This window comes from Pseudopodoces humilis, chromosome 6, assembly GCF_049639895.1.
Source record: "Pseudopodoces humilis isolate 2021_Gansu_Grassland_sample_001 chromosome 6, ASM4963989v1, whole genome shotgun sequence".
NCBI lineage: Eukaryota > Metazoa > Chordata > Aves > Passeriformes > Paridae > Pseudopodoces > Pseudopodoces humilis.
In genome coordinates this window covers 50,758,120-50,778,641 of record NC_142205.1, presented here as the reverse complement: position 1 = coordinate 50,778,641, position 20,522 = coordinate 50,758,120, and the positions used below count along the sequence as shown (strand labels likewise).

Genomic DNA, 20,522 nt, shown 5'->3' with positions numbered 1-20,522 from the left:
GAGGTTCAGACTGCAGCTGTTACATGGCATCCCCGGATATTAATCTCTCACTATTATTCAGCAGCGAAAATGGCTTATGGTGAGCATTACAGATGCTCAAAATCTCAGCTCTTCAGCATCATACCTGGAGGGAAGGTAGCAAATACTTGGGTCTTTCCTTCTTTCATTCCCTCCCTCCTTGTTTTTCTAGGAGATACAGTTCAACTCAGGACATACGAGGCGTACTTTGCAGCGCTTGTTCTGAACTGGAGTCTATCACCCATCCTCACCTGCCTGCCCTTGACAGAGATACTGGCTTTGAAGGCCTGACGTGTTTTGCAGTGACAAGCACTTCACTTGTGTGATTTTCAGTGCCTTTTGTTCCAGATTCATCACTAGGAAGCAGAATACTTAAGTGGACTGAAACTAGATGTGTGCCATGTGTTAACCCAAATAACCCTGAAGTGTTTAAAAGACCTGCGTGATTTTAAACTTAGATGGACTTTTTGCAACTCACAGGACTACTCTTTTCCTTGAGTAATTTGCAGAAGTGGAGACTTAATTCCTTTAAAATATGAACAGGGCTAATGTGTTAGTTTAGTTGTCCAGACTAAGGACAGTCTTGTCTTTTTACTAACCCCTATTTTCAGCTCTTCTGTTTTTTAGCATTTGACACTGGACACTACTGATGTTTATGATGCTTGTCTGTGGAGTTGCTGTGATACTGCAGTGGTACTGTTCATCTCTCAGCAGATTTTGGGCTGTTGCTTCAGACACAATATATTCTAGTAAGAAGTCAAAACGTGCACACTAAGCAAGTGTATTGTTCTTCCTGTGCTGAAATGTGGCTTTGCATTGGCTTGGCAGTGTAAAAGGTACTCGAGCCACAGCATATAAACATTCCATGAAAAGGAAATAGGATATTCATTGCTTCTCTTTTGAAAGAGAGTTTGGGAAATGTTGCTTGCTGAGCTTCTTCAAATAAACTCCTGATCTCCTTTGGGACAGCTCTGCTGTCCTGGTTCATCCGGTGGCCCTGTAATGCACTCAGGAGGTGTTTAAGGAGCAAAAGGGTGATGGGAAGTGTTAGATTTGTCTCTGTTCCTGCTTTGCTGAAGTTAATGACCTTCTGCTTTCTGTTTTAAAAACATTCAGTTAGCTGCAAAGAGAAGTGCAGCCCCTTTATTGCTAATCCACAGTATAAATATTAGCCTTTTGTACTAGTTTTGCTTTGCTAAGAAGAACACATCTGTATGTATTTAGTCATAGTTCTGTATTTGAAAGGATATTTCTATCAAACAGGATTTTGAAATAATAGAGTGTCAAATGATCACAAAGATTAACTTCTAAAAAAAATTTTTCTGGGTTTCTGAATTCCCCAAGGGAGAGAAAAGAGCACCTTGAAAGGGAATGCTGCCCTTTCCAAGACAATTGTTTGCCAATGGATGAAATTTAGGAATGGAAAAGCTGGTCATGTTCTGTAATAGAGATTATTATAGCAATAACAGATCTACTGAGATGGGCAAGACCAAGACCGTGGGGAATCAGAGATGTTAGGTGTCTTTGGAGATTCTATGCAAGACATTTAACATTGTAAAAATAGAGTTACTTTGTGTTTCTGTGGCTTCACTTAATTGTAAATGTTACCTTAATTTGTTCTTTCTATTCTCTTTTACCACAATCTTTTTTTTTCCTCCACTGCTCTTTTGAGGAAGCCAATACAAGTGTGACATTTTGGGGAACAAATAGCCTGATGATGTGTCAGGATGTAGGAATTTGCTTAAGTGTCTGACAGCATTCCCTTGAGTGTGAAAGAGGGCATGTTTGTTTGTCCCAGCAGTATTTGGTGTCCAGTACACGCAGTGTTGTTACCCACAGTGCTCAGTGGGATTTGAGCTTTTTCCCAGCCTTCGAAATCCCAAACTTTTGGTGGATAAGGAGTAAAACGTAGTAATTCATTTGAGCGTGTTGTTTATAAATGTTTGATCCGCTGGTGTCAGAGACAGTATCTGTCGTCCCTGTCTCTGGAATAAGTGGTGTGAATAAAAGCTAAGCAGTCTGCATGAAACATAAGCACCTCAGGAGCTCCATGAATACCACTACTATAAGCTAACCTAAGCCGATTGGGTGAAAAATGTGGTTTCCTGTCTTCGCTCGAAAAAAAAGTTCTTCAGGCTTACTGACATGCATACTGCAAATTTCATTTTCATAAATACTTCATCTCTTTCTTATGCTCAGTTTAATCTATCAAAGCCACACGGTGCAGGAGACATCTGGGATTGTGCTTAAGCAGCTGGGTTTCATTTGCAGGAGGTTTCCAGCAAATTTCTCTTTCTTCCAAACACAGAATATTTTGGTGACTGTGCAGAGTACTGGGAAAATCAGCATTAGTGACATAGCTGCAGGAACAGATGGGCTTAGTTTCTTCCTTTACCTGGATTAGGTACAATCCAAGGCTCTTCATGGGAGGCTTTGTTTTGTATCTGGTCAGCCTAAGCAGTAAAAGAGCTATTTTTTCCCTGTGTCACCTTGTATAGCGAGTGAACCTTTACAACAGCCAGCTACATTTTGCTTTAGTAGTAAAAAGCACAGAAATTCTAGTCTGAAATGCCTGAAATTGGCAGTCTAGTTCTGTATTGACATATGCTGTGATAAAGCAACTTATATGGTAAATTAATTATTAATTGAATACCTATTGTAAAATCTGAATGCATATTAATTATGCCAGTGTGACATTATACTAACCTCTCTTCTACTGCGACTAAGTAAAAAATGAAAACTCAGTCTTTTGTTTAAATTGTTAAATGTATTCTGTTTGATTAAGGGCCACCAAGTAGATTTTGTTGAATGAGTGATGGCTGCCTGTGGGAAGTCACCAGCTGAAAATACAGCTACAGATGAAGAAATAACATTTTCACCTTCCGAATCTGTCATTACTGGCTTCAGTTTTGCAAATAAATTTAGACTTCGGAAGCATTCTTTCAGATCACTTTTCAAAGAGCTGGAACATAAAATTTATTATTTCATAAAATTTATTATTTTTAAATGTAGTTTTCTATATGTTCTCTTAGCAGTTCAGTTGTTAGTAGCTGCCTGAAGATGTACTTTATTTATTATTTTTGTTGCCTTATAAATTGGAAAATAAGTAAATATATACCAGAAGTCATCAGTAAAAAGAGAGAAGGTAAAAGATTGTTGGAAGTTACTATTTATAAAATTTTTTATCTGATTCTGTCCACATCAGTTGTTATTAACATGTCTCCCCTTCAAAAAAGAAGCAAAGATAAAAATTACAGCAGTAGCTGTAAAGAAGAAAATCTGAGAAGTTTTTTGCTGCAAATAGGAATAGCCCAGCTGCAGTAGGCATTTTAGCTGGACAGTGAGGATTAAACTGTCTAGGGAGCATCTTGTTCATGTGGGAAAATTTGGGCATGGAATTGCTGCTCTGTATGAAATAGAGATGTTGGTATGTGTAATGGTTTCTCCGTGGTAGTGGCTGTACTACATGTACAGAAATTCACATTTCTCTTAGTGCATTTTTCTTGCACAGTTCCCGTGCAAACCCAGACACTGCAGTGTAGTGATATTCTGGCATTTTTCCTGGTCAGATCTCTTTAAAATGGGGTTCTCCAAAAGGTTTGTGATTGAGTCAGTATCTTTAGCAGCAGCCAGTGATAGCTGACTCTCTGATTGTGGGTGGTTATTAACAGTACTCTGCAGTGCTTTGGTTTTTGAAGGGTTTTAAGGCTTGTCTTAGGCTGACTGTTCTCTGTGGCAGAGGGAGATGCTGTGCTTTCTACAGCCTGAGAGAAGGACTCAGTCTGGAATATCTGCTGTCATTGTACTTTGTTAATTTTTTTGTATTAAGCACTCCATTATAACTTCGACATAAATCCCTTAGAAATTCTTCTTTTTGGGGCCAAAAAAAAGCCCTAGACAATTTCTACATCTATGGTCATGTGTCAGTTGTGTACATGTTCTGTGTAATAATGAAATAGTAACATCAAAAAAAAGTAGAACAAATATCCTAAAAATTGTGTGAAAATCTAACCTTTTTAACCAAGCTTTCTCTTGGAACATGTTTGTGCAGTCAGCTAGCATCCTGCCTCCAAAGAGCACTAAAATAAACCTAATGTTACAGCCTTCCTTTTGTAACAAATATCTTAAGGTTATTTTAGGTAACATAGGGAGATAAAGCTTAGCTGATGTAAAAAAAAAAGGGAAAATAAATTCTGTCTCTAAAACACAGTGGTTTTAACAGGTGAAAAAGCTCTTGTTTTTCTGCCACTTCTGTAAGCAGTGTGTTGGCAGAGTCCTCTGTGTGTTTAGAGAGCAAGGAGGGAATTCAGTTTGGAGCTTTACAGCTTTGGGTGACAGCACCTGCTGACAGCAAACTCTGCCACCTGTGTGCTTTCATGTCCTGGCACTAAGATGACATTGCTGCTTCTGGGAAGCATCTTCCTGCTCTCAGTGGGCTGTTCTTAGATGGGTGCTACACTGGGGAAAGGCTGCAGCCCTGCCATGGACATGTGGGAAGTGGAGGACGAATAGCAAAGATGAGAATAGCTGAAAAAATTCTCATGAATGGTGCACTGCTCCTGCTTCTCTCCAAGCAAATCGCTTGTGCTAGTGGGCAAGCACCTTCCACACTTGAAGAGCTGGAGGAGTGCTGTGGTCCTGTGGTTAAGTTTACACTTACCTCTACATCAGAAGGATTTTTCAGAGCTAAGTAAAGGTGTTGGTTTAAATCTTTGTTACATTTTTATATAGATCTAAAAGAAGTATAGAAATCTGTGCTTCTGAAACTGTTGGCTAGAATGACAAGGTTTTTCTTACTGTGTGACATCATTAATGATTTTTATATTTTCAATGTTTATTGGCATATATTTCTTCTATTTATACAATAAATAGACAATATAAGGGGAAAATTCAGTTATGAGTAGTGTGGAAAAGAGCTATTGAATTCATCACTGTAAGCATTTGGTATAACTCTACTATTGCTCCTGCTCCAGTTTCTCTTGTCTGTTTAATATTTTAGTGGTGGTAACCAACCCTTTACAGAAAGAAAAAATGCAACTCAGTTTTATGAAAAAAATTTGGTTTAGTTCACTAATGATCTTTCAAAGATCATTACAAAGCTTTGTGGAATAATCCCACCTAGATTCTCATTTGATTTGTGGATCCAGATCCACAGAAGTTCTGCAGTTGAACCATGTTTGGCTTACTTCAGTGGGAAGTCACAGTGATACCCTTGTAAATTAGGTCTGTTCTCCTGTTTTACCTTCTCTCCTGCAAAATGGAAATAATAATGCAGTCTGACTCCACAGGGCTGTTTATGAGCGACATTAATTGGGAGTAGCTGTCTCTGCAGGTGACAAAGGCCATAGAAATGTTTGTAGATACATTATAAACAGTAACAGACTGCTGCTGTTTCATATGCTGGACTGAATGGCTTCCAAAATTTGAGTGGCAGCCCACTTAGGCCGTGAGGTACTGCCAGGTTACATTCCCACTGTTCTTGGGGCAGCTTAATCTTAAATAATGGAGAATAAATTTTCCTTGCAGAAGGGCAGATAGTTTTGTCACCAACTCTCAGACAGGGTCTTCAGTTGTGAAGGCACCCGTGTTTTGGCCTCCTTGCAAGAAACATAGGAGGTGGCAGAGGAAGGGTGCGTGTTCTAACATCAGCACTCCAAAATTGAATCTCTTAATCTGGGCTGCTGCCTGATCTGGACCAGATAACTCAACCAAGTCCTTGATGCACTCAAAGTAATAACATTTTAAGGAGAGAAAAGTGGCATTTAGAAAAAAAAATTATAGATCTTAAATGATGTCAGCTGTTAAGTTGTATATACCAAGTAAGTCATGCTACACAAGCCCAAAACAGATGAAAATACCCTTACTGGTGCTGCAATCAAAATGCCTGTGTTTATGTTGTACATGCAGCCTTTGACTCCTGTGCATGTGCATTGCTGTGCAGTCTTCAGTTGTATGATAACAGATTAGCTTTTCCATTGGACCCCTGATTTCTTCAGTATATAGGATGAGCAATCTTCACCTAATGAGTCCCTATTTGTTATTTTATTTGGTGTGATCATCACCTAATTTGCCACGTGCTATTCAAACCCTGCTGAGGCCGTGATTATTCATTTCCTCACATTTTTTTTTCCTGAGAGACACATCATTATAGTATCATTACTTCAGTTTAGTTTTACAAATCACCAAGGTTAGACAAAGGCATACCTGTCCCCCCATTCAGCAGGTGGAGCATCGAGACAGAGGATGGTTCAGGCTAGAACAAGACACCCAGTCTGCGGTTTCACATTTGGGTAAAATCAGCCTAATTTAGCGTGTGAGCAGCAGGGTACAACTCCATACTGTTGATTCCTCTCTCTGTTTGTCCCTGGGTCTTAGGCAGCTGCATGGTGGAGCAGATCACTGATGTGACAGCAAAATCACCAAGACAGCAGGGAACTGAACGTTTGGTTAGACTGTCTCTTTCAAAGGAAGTGTGTTCTGACATCCCCTTGTGACATCATTGTTTTTGCTACATGCTTGGTTTTGAGGCACTCTGAGCTCCATCCCGTGGCATGCACTTACTTGAGGTGAAAGCACCTTTCTGTCATCAGTGATACTTGTGAGTGCTGACTGTGCTGGGTGGTCAGAAATGAGGTTTTCAGGTTGAGCTCACAGAGGAGTGGAGCAAAGAATTGGGGACCTCTTGAGAAAAGAGTGGCTTAGTGGTTTGTTCTGGCTTCACCCCCAAGTACTGCTGGGGGAAACAGGTCACAGCAAAGCATCAAGTGGCATTGCTTGCAGATCATTCCTTCTCTTTTTCTTATTTTAGTAGGTTTTTTTTCTACTCATGGTTATTTACCTCACCTACTTTTTAAGTTTCTGGCAATAATTTAAAAAGGGTTCTACACACAGCGATAAATATCCTTTATTAAACTTGCAGAAGTAACACTAATTCAGCCATCTCCTCAGTAAGCAAGTGGGTAGGTGAGTTGATTATATTTTTTTAGTGTGCTTCTACCATATTGTGGTTTTATGGGTTATTGTTTAGACTTTGAAAAAAATCAAGCGGAGAACAGAAGTCCTCTCATATAGCACACCCCCCATTGTGCCAAAGCATGATGCAGCACAATGACCATGCATATCCATGTCACAAAACTTTTCCCTTGAGTGAACAAAGTGGCACAAATAATAGGTTGCAAATCTCCACATGTCTAGCACTTGGAAGGGACAGGATGTTTTGCTAGGGCCTTGCAGAAAGTTTTTTCCACAGAGAAGTTACAAGATTCAACAAATCAAAGTGCAGTTCTAAGCTGTAGAGAAACATCCAGCACTTCTTGTTTTCACCCAACTCAGTTTTCCCCAGCACATTCCCCTCCTTATGCGAGTTTACGTAGTTCCCAGATTTCCCAGCTCACTTCTGCTGCTTACCACTTATGCGTGCAATGCTTTTTCTCAGCTTTGCAGTCCAGCTTGGTCTATCTCTCAACCCATTCAGTTTCCTCATCAGTTCCCAAATACTGGGAAGAACAACACCATCCACTGTGCTGTTGCACAGCCTGCCATAGCCGCTCACAGGCAGGAAGCAAGGCTGCTGGAAAAGTCCTGTTGAGCTGGCATATTCCTTTGGAGGTGACATTGTCAGGAAATTCAACTCCTCAGATCCCTGGGGTCTGAATTAGTACAGCCAGGGGGGATTACTGATTTATTATTGGGCCAGGCTAGGTCAGATCTTTGAAGGAGCTGCAACAAATGCACTCCTTATTCAAACTCTTCTGCTCATGAGTTGAGATTTTGTTTAAGAAAAGCTTCATGGAATGTACTGTAATGCTTCAAATTAGATTTACTGCAAGCCTGCCATTATAAAATATTAGAGAATGGTTTTGTTTGGAAGGGATCTTAAAGATCATCTAGTTCCAACTGCTGCCTCTGCTGTGGGCAGGGACACCTTTCACTAGATCAGGTGGTTAAAACCCACCCAACCTGGCCTTGAACACTTCCAGGCCTGGGGCATCCACAGATGCTCTGGCAACTTGTTTGTAGTGCCTCCCCACCTGTTGCTTCCCAATACTTTTGAAAGTCTCTAGGTTTGTGTGCCACTGATAAAAGTGAAGGTCTTTGGAGAAAAAAAAAAATTAAAAAAATCTATGAATACTTCAAACCATTTTTCCTTTGGACTCATATTGTCAGTGCTTTAGGAGTAACGGAAATCTCATGGCAATGTGTGCATCCAAGATTGGAATTTCAGTTTAAAGGGTTTTTTTTCTGATTTTTTTGAAATATTTCCAGTAGTGCTTAGTATAGCACTGGGATGGCTTATGCTTTGTAGCCTTTGGCATGTGATTCACCACTCAGGTTACATTGGTAGCACCCTCTGCACCACTCATTTCAACAGGAGGGAGGAACATAAAGAAGTCTCAAAGGATCAGGTTGTTCTTTGGATGTTTCTTGTATTCCTGTAATGCCTAATGCCACCTGGCAAAGATTTTTTACTTTGATACATGTCAAAGTGAAAAGGGATGTTTCTGCTGCTGTTAACAGTCAGCTGTTGGGGATGTTAGCTTGGCTGTTTGGGGAGGGTGTTTGCTCTTCTCTGCCACTTTCATCTCTTGATTCCAAGAAAGGAATTTTTTGCTTAGAAAAAACAGCCTTTCCCTGTTGGCAGCTGAGAGAATAAGGATTAAATTCTCTAAACAAAGCTCAGTACCCTTGTGAGGTCTCCCTTTTCAGAAGGTCTCCAAAGCCATAGTAATCAAAAGGCAGGTTTCAGGCAGAGCATTCCTCCGAAACACCTGCTGGATGGAGCTGAGCACAGTATCCTTGAAGAAAGCATATTGTGCTCTAGCAGGGCATTCTCTTCAGAAATTTCCCCTGAAATTCACTGGACACAGACCATAAGGAAATACAAGACACTTCTGCAACACTGCGAGCACTTGGTGTCTGTTAACTTAACCCCCCTGAGAAGAATGAAGGAACTCTTTGCCAATAGCATTTTTCCCCCATTTTTAAACATTCTTTGCCTGTTTGGGATGTAAGGAAAATGTTATTCCTGTTAATAAAGAACTGGTATTATAAAGGCCTGGCAGCTTGAGTCCAACTGAGTTGGCTGGTGGCTCTGCATCTCCTCTCTTGTGCACGGCCCTTGTTGGCTTGACTATATATCATCTTCTTTCTTGCAACACCGCAAACACTACTTTTCACCTTCCCCTATAAATTAACAATTCAGTTGCATATACATGGTAATACTCAGCTAAATACAAAGTTCTCCAGCTGTGCACAAAGAACATAAAGCTTTGGAAAGCAAAATTTACTGCTCTGACAGCCAAAACCCCAGCTGGCAGAAGCTGCTGTTCACAAGAGATCTCATGCATTGAACAGGGGAAGACATGGTAAATTGTGTTATTTGTTACAGCTTCAGTTTGACTCATTAGAAAATTAAGGCAGTTTATAAAGTAGCTTTATATTTCAAAATATTGATTAACCTTTTGGAAAAGAAAGAAAAAGCGTTGTGTAAATGAAACTGAACATCTTCCTAGGGAAATAGCATTAAACAATTAAAGGTCTGGAGGCAAATGTGATACGGATTGTCTTATTTGAAAGAGATGTTTTCTTGCCTGCATTAAAAATAATCTCAGAGGAGATTAGAAATGTGGGTATAGTCAGAGAGCATTTTTTAATGCTGCTTTGTTCTTTTGAGATTAAGCTGTAATGATGAGAGAAACACACTGCAATGTTCAAAGGATAATAAAAATGTTTTAATTTAACTTAAGGCTTGCTGCAACTTCTGAGTCTCTAGAGTGAAGAAAAACCAAAATACTGCAGTCTCCTTATTTCCAAAGATTCAGTGTCTCTTCAAAACAATTTTCTCCTGAGATCCTTAGCAATTCTTTAGCTGTTGTTTTCCTTTTTCCTTTTTTTTTTTTTTTTTGGTTTTTTTTTTTTTGTTTTTTTAACTCCTCTTTGGAGAAAACAGTCTGGGACAGAGGGCTTGGAACTAGATGACGTTTAAGATCTTTAAGGTCCTTTACAATTCAAACCATTTTACAATTCTAGGATTTCAGACTGTCACCAAGAGTGATGCTACAGCTGATCTAACCTCTATTCCTATTCTGATGTGAATATGATGATGGGAACAGTATTGTTGGAATCTTGGAATTCCAGTGATGGAATTATCTTGATAAGAACTCTGTGGAGGACAGGTCTTTTGGCTTGGTGAGCAATTAACAGTAATACAGAGTCTCAGTAATACCATAATATATGTTTTATAAATGTTACATTGAAACATTTTGGGTTTAGGTTATTTTCTTTATTGTTCATTAGGCCTAGTTAGAATTTTCAATGTTACGAAATTAAAAAATGGAATTACATTAAAAGAATTTTTCTGTATTAAAAATTAAGAGATATAGATTCAGTTTTTGAATGCAAAGAACTGCAAGGAACTTTGAATTGTCTAGGCTGTCCCTCCACCTGAAGGCACTGTACCTAAACTGTTTCTGACACCTATTTGTCTAATAATTTTTTTAAACCCTTGGAAGAAATGTTTATTCTTGCACCTCTGTAAACAATCTGTTTCCATTCACTGTAAAGGTTTCAAAGGAAACTTGACCTTCTGGATGTCTGAGATCTCAGTGTTCAAATTTCAGCCTTTTTTTCTCACCTTACACAAGTGCACGTGGAGCAGGGGTACATTTCATCTATCTTTGCAGAGGCTTTATACTCATTTCAGAGTTGTTACCGTGTTGCCTTTGTCTCTAGACAGAAAAATCTCATAATTGTAATCTGACCTCATAATTAATTGTTTTCAAATTAGTGAACGTACTTTTTCTGACTTTCTGGATTTGTTTTTCACAAGTTTTTCTCCCCTGGAGGTGATGCTGCCCAAAGCACAACACTGCTCTTAATGTGAATTTCCTGCCCTGAGCAGACTTGTTTATCCTTTCTTACACAGAACAGTCTGTTGCTATCTCCTGATATTGTAACTGCTTTCTCATAATTTTTTACACTGATGACTCACATGAAGTCAGTGACCTCCTGTCTGATGCTGCAGATTATTGACTAGCTGGTTGTTCTCGGTGTTGTATTTGTGCTCCAAATTATGACCATTCATTATTTGGACTTGTCCTTACTGAATTTGTGTTGTGTCAGAAATGTCTCATATGGATTTGTCATCAGTGCACATTGTTCCTGTTGCTAATAATTGCTACTATTTTTACAGATGGTTTGGGAGCAGGTCAAAATGACAGAATATAATAATATTGGCAGCAGCACATGAAAATACATCCTCAGTGCTGCCAGGGGAGGGAGCTGGAGTTGGCAGGTGGGTGTGGGGATGGCGAGCAACTGTTCCACTGCTTCTTCTGCTAGGGAATTAGGAAAAAGTTGTATGGGAGGCTGGGACCACTGCTGCTCTTGCTCTGGTCTGTCTCTGCCCCCATTCCATGTGAGCAGTTCCAGCGAGCCTGGATTTCTGTAGCTCACATGTAGGCAGGCTCTCATGCAAGGGGGCCAGTGACTCCTGCCCCCAGCAATGGACTGCTTCAGTCCTGAAGAAGTTTCCTGCAGACCTTTGTTGCCCAAAGAGCAGTCTCCTTGGGGGGTAACATGAGTTTTTTTGAAAAACGCAGGTTGTGCTTGGCCGGGGAAGGAAGAGCATTGGTTGGCAAGGAGATTTGGCGGTTCATCCAAACCTCAACTTTCATTTAAGCTGCTCAAAACGTGGAACAAGCGTTAACTGCTGCACTGATGCCTCCCCAACCTCATGGTGAGTGTGAAGTGATGCATTTTTTGCCGTCTTATTCACAGCTAGTTCAGTTGCTGGAGGTGGGAGCTCAAACTGTAAAACCCTTGAAAGACACCTTTGCACCAAGACATGACCATTCTGAATATTTGATAAGATTATTTTTCATTTATCTGTGAACTATCCAGTGCTCAGCTCTGGGCAGAGAACAACTCCACATGGAGAGGCTGATGTCAAGCCCCCGCTGCAGCAGTTGCTGCTCTTTGCTGCGCATTCCTGCAGTCAGGTCCTGCTGCCACATCCCTGTTGTGCTCAGGGAGGTGCTTCCCCACTGGCATGGAGGGAGCCTGGCTATCTCACAGGATACGGAGGGAGATCAGTGCTGTGGCTGCTTCTTGTCATCTGCAATTCCACATGTCAGTATTCTTGCTAAGCTTTTCAAATAATACCAAGAATATATGATTGACATCTGAAACAACACATTTCTTCTTAGCAGTGAAGACTAGACCCAGAGTAACTTATTGTAAAGTTCTGTTTCCACCAGACAGCAATCTATATTGAAGCTTATTAAAGTCATGTGTTCAATTTTTTCATAATTGCCCCCATTCAAACTATGGCAGGCAGCCAATAAAGCACTAAGTGGAAGTTTCTGTCAGTCCACCTGTCTTTCTGTAACTAACGAAGTGTGCCGGTTTTTGTCTTGTAGACGTTGCACAATTCATTGTCAGAGAAACTTGTTATATATAGACTTAAAATAAATTAGTTTGAGACAAGGCCAAAGCCATTCAGCTCTACTTCTTTGTATAGCAAGTCATGTATTTATTATACAGTGTGACACATTAATACTTTGTTTGGGTGGAGAGCTTATTCTTAAACAAGAACAGGCAATTCTGGTTCTTGGCCATATCGATCTGTTAAATGTCCTAATTAAAAAGGATGACATCCTGTGTAGCATGGGTTTCATCAAGGGCACCCACCAATCTGGATTATGGGCTCTGCTACTTTCATTGATGGGTTAGCTGGAAGCTCTTCAGGGGAAGAGCAAGAGTTGCCATGTTTTCAGGCCTTTGTCCTCTGCTAAAGCCCAATTTTCAGCAGAGGTTTCCTTTTGCTACACTTCAGACCATGGGAGAACATCAGCAATTGCCTCCCATTGCCCTTATTGGAGAAGTGGGAAATTAATTTTACAGTCTTCCAGGAAATAAAGTCTTGTAGGAAATAAAAGGAGGTTTTAAGTTTACCACTCCTGATCTCTACGAACAACAGGTATGCAGCTTATCAAAACTGTAATTAATTCACAGTTGGAAGAGCCTCCAGGATAGAAACTTGACTGCAGGAGGAGTAACAGTAACAAAGCAAAGGAAAAAAAAAAAAATCTCCTGTTTTCTATCAGAGCAATTAATCTTGAAAATTTCTTTGCCTGTGAGGAGATTGGCAAAGACAGCTGTTGCTTCATCCTGGAAAACGGGCCAAAAAAGGTCTGCATAAAAAGATCTTGCAGTGATTTCATTATAAGCAGTAAGTTTAGCAGCAGCTTTCTGGATTTTCCTTTATTCTGCTGTAAGATTCAGGTGTGCTGGCACATATTCATAGAAGGAAATGAGCAAGCCAGCAACTTGGCTTTCTGGCCACTAGCAGTGAAATGCTTCTGATGAGCTAAGGCAATTGTTCAGTTGAGTGATCTCAGAGTAAGGCTGACACCTTCATTTTGGTGATATCCAAGCTGTCAGCACATGTTTTCCTTGTCCAGCCAGTTTGTGAGCAGCAGAGTACAGTGTCTGGTCAAGCCTGAGGGGGAATAAAACATAGCCTCCCTTGGATAAACTTTAGGCTGCCCCTGATTGCTGTTATAGAGACCTCTTTTATAAACTGCTCTCCTGGAGGAGTTTTTCTGATTTCCCTATTCACCTTCCTCAGAAAGGTTATGTTAACACAAGCTTCTCCCTGCAGACTCTTGCCTCTTTTAGGCCTTTTGGATGAGAATCTTCAGTAAATCTCAACTTTTTTAAGAATTCGTATACAAGGATGCAGTTAACCTTCCTTTTATGTATTTCTAGCTCTGTTTTTGTTGCTGGGACACTTGGGAAAGAGAAGGGAGGAAAGGAAGGAAGTTGAAGAGGTTGCCAATGGTTAAATTTTTGCAGTGGGTTAATTCTTGCTAAGACAGGGTGTATGGCACATGTCAGGTGACTGGGCATATGACTTGTCCTCTGCCTGATGGGTTTTCTGGTTCTAGCTGTTTTTGCAGGCTGGATTAACTTCTGTGACCTGTTTTTTTCAGGGTGAACATAGATGTGATTCAGACAATGTTGGACCTAATCAGGATTAGCTCCTTTGTTATTTTGCCTGCGAGGATGACTGAGGTGACAGTTTAGTGTTTGATAGATAGGACAAAGCACTGCAGGGTAAATTTACACACAGTTAAATCCACCTGCTTTTCCCAGCAATGCAGAAACTTGTCTTTAATTCCAGTCTGCAGTGTGCACATTCAGGCAGCATGCAGAAGAGAATGAGATGCAATATCCCATCTTCTCCCTTACAGGGACATTCATGCTCCTGTGCAATATCTGGGTCTCAATATATGCATGTAAATTGCATTGGATGGTTGGAAAAAGCATCCTAATATCTTGATGACCTATTAAATAATTTGAAGACTCTTCTAAAATGAAGCACTAACATTTCTTCAGTCTGTTCAGGACCTGGAGAATGGTCTTCTCTACAAAAGTGTAAAAGGGCCTTAGAAATGTACCTCATTTTAACTGAACAAGCATGGTTTGTCTCGGGTTTTTCACACAGCTGTACTATTGGGTTCTTTCATCACAATAATGCTTCCTAAGAACACTCTGGTTTGTTTTTTTACCTTCTGAAGGAAATGCCAGAGCTTGGAGTTTAATTTTCAGCACATCCCACAATATTTCTTACTGTTTTCTGAACGTGTCTGCTTGCGAATGTGTCTGTCAGCATCTGTCCAGTGTATAAGAAACAGCACTGGAGTTGGAGGCTGCACTTCTGTCAGCACTTAGAAGACTGAGATGAGAACTGGAGCCTCACTTTTAAAAAATACAGTGGAGACATGCACAGCAGTTTAAAGCCCAAGTGGCTGGACTCAGAAGCTTCTCACCCCAAATTATCATTTGTTCAAACATTTTTTAAATCATGGAATAGTAGATAGTATTTATCAAATAGTAGGTGGTATCAAATAGTAGATAGTATTTATCATTTTATTGCAAAATCCCAGCAAAGGGCAGCATTCTGTTCTCATACAAAAGTAATCCCAGTGTATTGTGCAAAAGAAAAAGCAGTGTTTTGGCTGAGAGGATTTCACCTTTCTCTTTTTGCTATTAATGAATAAAGGTGAACTTCTGGGAGACAGGAAGGTGATAATGGAGAAAGAATTTGAATAGCTGTTTTGCCTCTGATCTGTAGAGCATCCAAGTAAATCCTACTGCCAAACACTTGAAACTAATCCCCAACAGAAAAAAAAAAATTGAGTCCATTTTTTTCTGCACCTTCACTGCTGTTTTTCACACAGTTGGCAGCAAGATGGTTGAAGTACAGACACACACCCAGGGTGAGGAAGTTTCATTTATAGTGCTATTACAATGGGCATTTTACTTACAAACACCAGTTTTCAGGTTATAACTTCCATTTAAAGTTACATAAATGAAGGTTAATGTCTGAGCTGGTGGATAAAGAGGGATTTTCTTTATAGGTGGTTTTTGGTAAAGTTTAACTCTCATTCTAGTGAGATTTTCTTCAGCCTTCTCGTATTATTCTGTGGGGAACAACATTTGTGCAGTCTTATCCTAGCAGAATATACTAATGTAAGGTACGGATCTCTATGGAGAAAGGAGACTGCTGCATGAGTTGGTCCCATTTTCAGGGACAAATATTTATGAAAAATAGTATATTACACCAATCAGAGAATCAGAGTAAAGCTGTAGATTCCCTTCGCAGCACTACTCACTGCAGTCAGTAGCAATTACTTAAGATTTGCCCCATAGATTTTGCATGCTCTCTACCTAAATATTTGTTCTGTACTAACAGCAAAATGTCCTACGGAATGTTGCTCATGACTGACATTTTGAACACTAACTGTTGAAAGACAGGGGAAAAAAAAGCTGGGCATCTGATACATTCTGATCTTGAAAAGGTATTTAATACCCTGAAAATGTTACTCAGAAATGAATTTCTGTTGGTTTAAGTAATGACCCTGCCATGTGGGCTGCAAGCAGAGGAGACGGAAAAGGCGTGACGAGTGGTTGTTAACAGTAGTGTGCTATGTGAAGCATGCTGAAGTTACCCTTAAAAGTCCAAACTGGAGATGAGGCTTGCTGCCAGAACTGGAGAGCTTTTCTTAAAGCTGCCCTGTAGCTTAGCAGAGACTTACACATCAGGACTGCTATTTAATCGGTGCTGAATTTGTCTAATATTTGATGCTGAAGCTTTCAGTTGTTTTACTAGCAAATGCAGGCTGTATTAGCTAGTAGCCATACTGTAGAGAGAGCCATGCAAGGTTTGAAAGGCATTTTTAAACCTTCTCCTTCAATACTAAACTCAAGCAGCCCTTTGCTAATAGAAGTGAAGCTGTGGTGGAAGTGAGAATGAGCTGCCCTAAGAAGTTTGTGTGTGTGAAACAGTGCACACTGCAACTCAGCAAAGGGAGAGGAGACACAATCCTTAGCCAGCCTTGTTTCTACATCCCACTTGTGTTCTATGTTAATTATTTCCTTCTCTCTTTCTCGCTGTCTCTTAATAAATAAATGGAAAGAAGCACAATCAAGCCTGCGCACTGTAGAATGTTTTGAAAAGCTTGCATGATATGCTCTGAGGTTTGCTACTGAAGGAGAGCTACCAGTCAATTCCCTTCCTCTCAAAATGCCACTTTTCTGTGATTCCGTGGGAAATATGTGGTCTGTCCTACATGATACTTTGTATCCGGCAGGGCTGGCCCCAGCTGTGGCTAAAACCCTTGTTCCACCTCTGGGATTTAATTATCAGTGTGAAACTGCAGCCTCCTTACATAAAAAAAAAAAAAAAATTAAAAAAAATAAAAAAAATAAAAAAACAACAACAACAACCAAACCCAAAAACAGTGTGTGGTTTACATTAAGCCTTATTAAAACCCAGAATTACTTCTAAATGAATCACTGATATCTTTGTGAGACCAAACAAGTCTGAGGTAAATTTGTGGAACGCGTATTTCCTGAATTTCTGCTGCCTACTGTGACAAAGTCTTGAATACTGAGAGGATGGTGGAATGCTGACTTGTTTTAGCAAGGACCCAGCAGGTCACTTTATTTTCACATCTAAATAGGGATTTTGTGAATTTTTTTATCATAATTTTACATATTTGACTCTCTCAATATGTCAAATGGCTTCCTGTAAATTTTCTAAGTGCTGACTCTCCAGCATTTCTACTTTTGGGAGAAAATACACTTTAGTTGGCTTTGTCTTACATTTCTTTTTAGTCTAATGTGTGACCTTAGCATCCTATCAAAATGTGTAGATAGCATAGGAAATTCCCAATATTTTTTTCATCATTATTCTGAATTTTTCTCCTAGAAAACTGGAAAGTGATATGATGGATAGAGCTGGTGGAAAAGTTAAGACAATTAAAAAGCATAAGAAAATAAAGACTGGCAGAAAAATGTTTGTGTTTGGGCCCAAAGTACTCACAAATTTTAGTTACACTTGACTAATAGTTTCAACTAAATAAGTGTAGGATTTTTGAAATTGTGTGAGTACAACTTGTTCTCAGTAAAATAAAAATACTTTTCTTTCAAAATAACATTTCCATGTAAACATTGACCTGGCTCTAAGCAACAAACCCCAAAATACAATGATTTCAAGAAGGAGAAAATAATCTAAAAAGTAAACTAAATTGTGTTGTCTGAACAATATGCATTCAAAATTACATTTACAGGTTGGCTGGAACTGGAGGAAGCTTCAATAACTTACTTAAGCTTATTTGCAGCTTTTATTTTTAGTAGTCTCCAAAAGTGAAAATTCCTATCACAATCATTCTGAAGGTTTGGCACCCCTGTTCTATTAAAAAAAAAAAGAAAAACAATCCAGATCACCCACATTTTAACTGGGAGATTTTCAAGGTTGCTTCATGCTTCAATCTGAACTTCTCTGTAGGAGTATCTTCTCCTCTCACTCATATGGCAGCATTATTGGCGACACCAGGTTCTTCAAGGATAACGCACTTGCTGTGCTGCTTTTTGAAGCTATTTTTGACTTAAACAAAGCATCTCCCCTGCCAGAAATGCAGATCACTCAGTGGCTTTCCTCAAACAGAAACTCACAGGCGCCTCCTTCCAGGAGCGCCCTGCAGGAGCAGAAAACACTTGCCGTATAAACAAACATGGCCCAGGGAGGCTGGCCTGCTGGCTTGCAAAAATAATGTACGCGGCGGCAGGGTAAATAGTTTACATCTCCTTCAGCCTCTGGGTTGTGTCACAGAGCTGCTGGTTGAAAGGAGAAAATCTACTGCAGCCTGAAACACACGTCTTTGGAATGGGAAGAAGGAGAAGTTGTGCTTTAGATAGCTTTTTGTGGAGAAAAAAGACCTTAACCGGTGTCCTGCGGACCGCAGCTGGCAAAAGAGCATCACAGTTTTGTTTTGGCAAGAGACATCAAAACAGTACACAGAGTTGAAGTGTTTCAGACATTGTGTCCTATTTTTCCTCACAAGGCACATGCAGGAAAATATTTGCTTCTAATTCATATCTTTAATGAACACAAAGTGCAAAAAATTAAACGTGTGCAAACCATGGGGGTGTGGTGTGTAACCTTTCCTTTACTGCCTAAACGTAAGCTGTCTGCCCGTAGGTAAAGAAGAGTGAAAGATGCTTTAGAAATGTTTAGGTATTTTGGGAAGATGGATCCAGAAAATGATTCTTTATCATTGTGTCTGTGTCACATGGGAGGAAACTTTGGTGAGAAGGTTTTGATGGCTTAAATGAGAGGAGAGGACACCTGCCCCAGTTCCACCAGCTGCCAGTTAGTCTTTCTTTATAGCTTAAATCAGACATAAATCAGATTCTTTAGGTTTCGATTTCCATCATTTGTTTTTCTTTAACAATAATCTCTACACTGTAGGGAACTCCTAGAACATGTGAATTGGGACTAGAAGATGAAGAGGTCCCTCAACCAATGAGCTACAAAATCAGGAGTGGGGAAACACCTGCACATCCCTGCTGGCAGAGGAATTTTGATGGGGTGTTTCTTTTGGCAAGAGCTGCTCCCTAGCTGATGTTAGTGTGGAAGTGGCGTCCTTTGCTGATACCCTAATTGCTGCAGAGTGGGTTGAGAAGTTCATAAGCAGGGCTAGTAGCTTGAGCACATTGCCCTCCATCTCTTCTCCTTGGATGAACCCCTGGACACCTTTGGTTGAGACAAAGCTGAGTGTCAACCTGTTAAAATCTTACAGCAGGCTTTATTGAGGAGTTGGGTCCCACCTGCCAGACAGCCCTGTGATGTCATCTGGAGGATTTTGGTGATCCTCTGCTGAGAGAAGTGGGAGTGAGTACTGAGCTGATTTTCTCCTAGAAAAGGGTGGAAGCGACAGAAGGGAGACTCTGGTGGGATGATCTGTGTCTGCTGCAGGGCAAATAAAACAGCAATTATAAACATACTGGAAAACAGTGAAATTCTTCAGGGATGGGGAGAGGATATTTCTAAGGGAAATTTTCTAGTGCCTCTGTTCTTTAACACATTCTTCCCCATTCCCCCCACTTCTATAAGATTTTTTGTTATTTTTCAATGGGGTGCTTTTTTTTTTCTTAATTCCCTGTTCACATATTTTAATTCGAAATATCTCTAAAAGAAGTGTACAAAAAAAAGTAGAAATAATTTTTTTACTGAACTTTCTTGAATTTTTCTAAGTAATACAACGTATTGATGGAATAATATGATTATGTTGGTTTCTTGTAAGCATGATTGAAAAGCATGGGTTTTTTCACCTTTAATTTGACAGTATTTGGAACCATTCTAATACAATGATCTGTATAAAGTACATCTGTTCCTTGCTAGAAGTGTGCTGAGCCTCATTTTGCCATGATTGTTACAGGCAGAAACTGAATTTACCTTTGGCAGAAACAAATACTCTTGAGAGTGCTAAGAAGGAGAAACTTCGCAGGGAAAGGAAAGAGTGGTCTTAAAACACTCGATTAATGTTATTGCTGAATCTGAAACCATTTTATACTAGTGAAGGGAACCAGGAATACAATGCTATAATACTGTTCTTCCTAATCATCTCTTTCTGAATGGGTGTGAGGTTTTTAAGTCAAGGGTTTTGACTTCTTCCCAAGGTTCCCTAATATTTCATGGGTTACAGAACAATGAATGTGAAATCCAGAAGGGACCCTGTAAATCTATTACAGTACATGCTGGTCTTAATTTCACCTTCATTTTTAACATCATAGCTCTACTTATTTTCTGTGGGAACTAAGTTACAGGCAAGAAACAGGGAAATTACTTCACTACATACATTTTTTAATTGACTTTCTCTAACTGACAGAGAAGGAAAGAGGAATTCTCTGCAGGTGATATCTTGCCTTGTAATGCTAAACCCATTGCAGGTGATGGCAAAACTAAAAATGCTTGCAGTAAAGCGTGGGATTTTATTCTGTAACTTTAGGATTTTTAAAGGGGTGAAAATTTTGGATTGTGCTGTGTACTAAAGCTGTACAGACAGTTTGCCGAAATCACTGATTCCTTCCTGAAACACAGCAAGCTTTGGATTTGAGTCTGCTCAATTTGATAACTCACATTGATGGTGCTG

The 20,522-nt window shown here is 39.8% G+C and overlaps 1 protein-coding gene across 5 annotated transcripts in view; it reads left to right on the top strand.

Moving 5' to 3' along the window:
• Positions 1–20,522, top strand: part of BMPR1B (bone morphogenetic protein receptor type 1B) — a 229,067-nt gene that overhangs the window by 163,085 nt on the left and 45,460 nt on the right. For 2 of the 5 annotated variants that reach the window (XM_005517471.3, XM_088057148.1), the window contains exon 2: positions 11,619–11,755. The exons of the other annotated variants lie outside the window; for them this stretch is intronic. In XM_005517471.3, coding sequence (XP_005517528.2) covers positions 11,737–11,755 — 19 coding nt within the window. In that variant the 5' untranslated portion in view covers positions 11,619–11,736. The remainder of the gene's footprint in view (positions 1–11,618; positions 11,756–20,522) is intronic. 5 annotated transcript variants of the gene reach the window in all.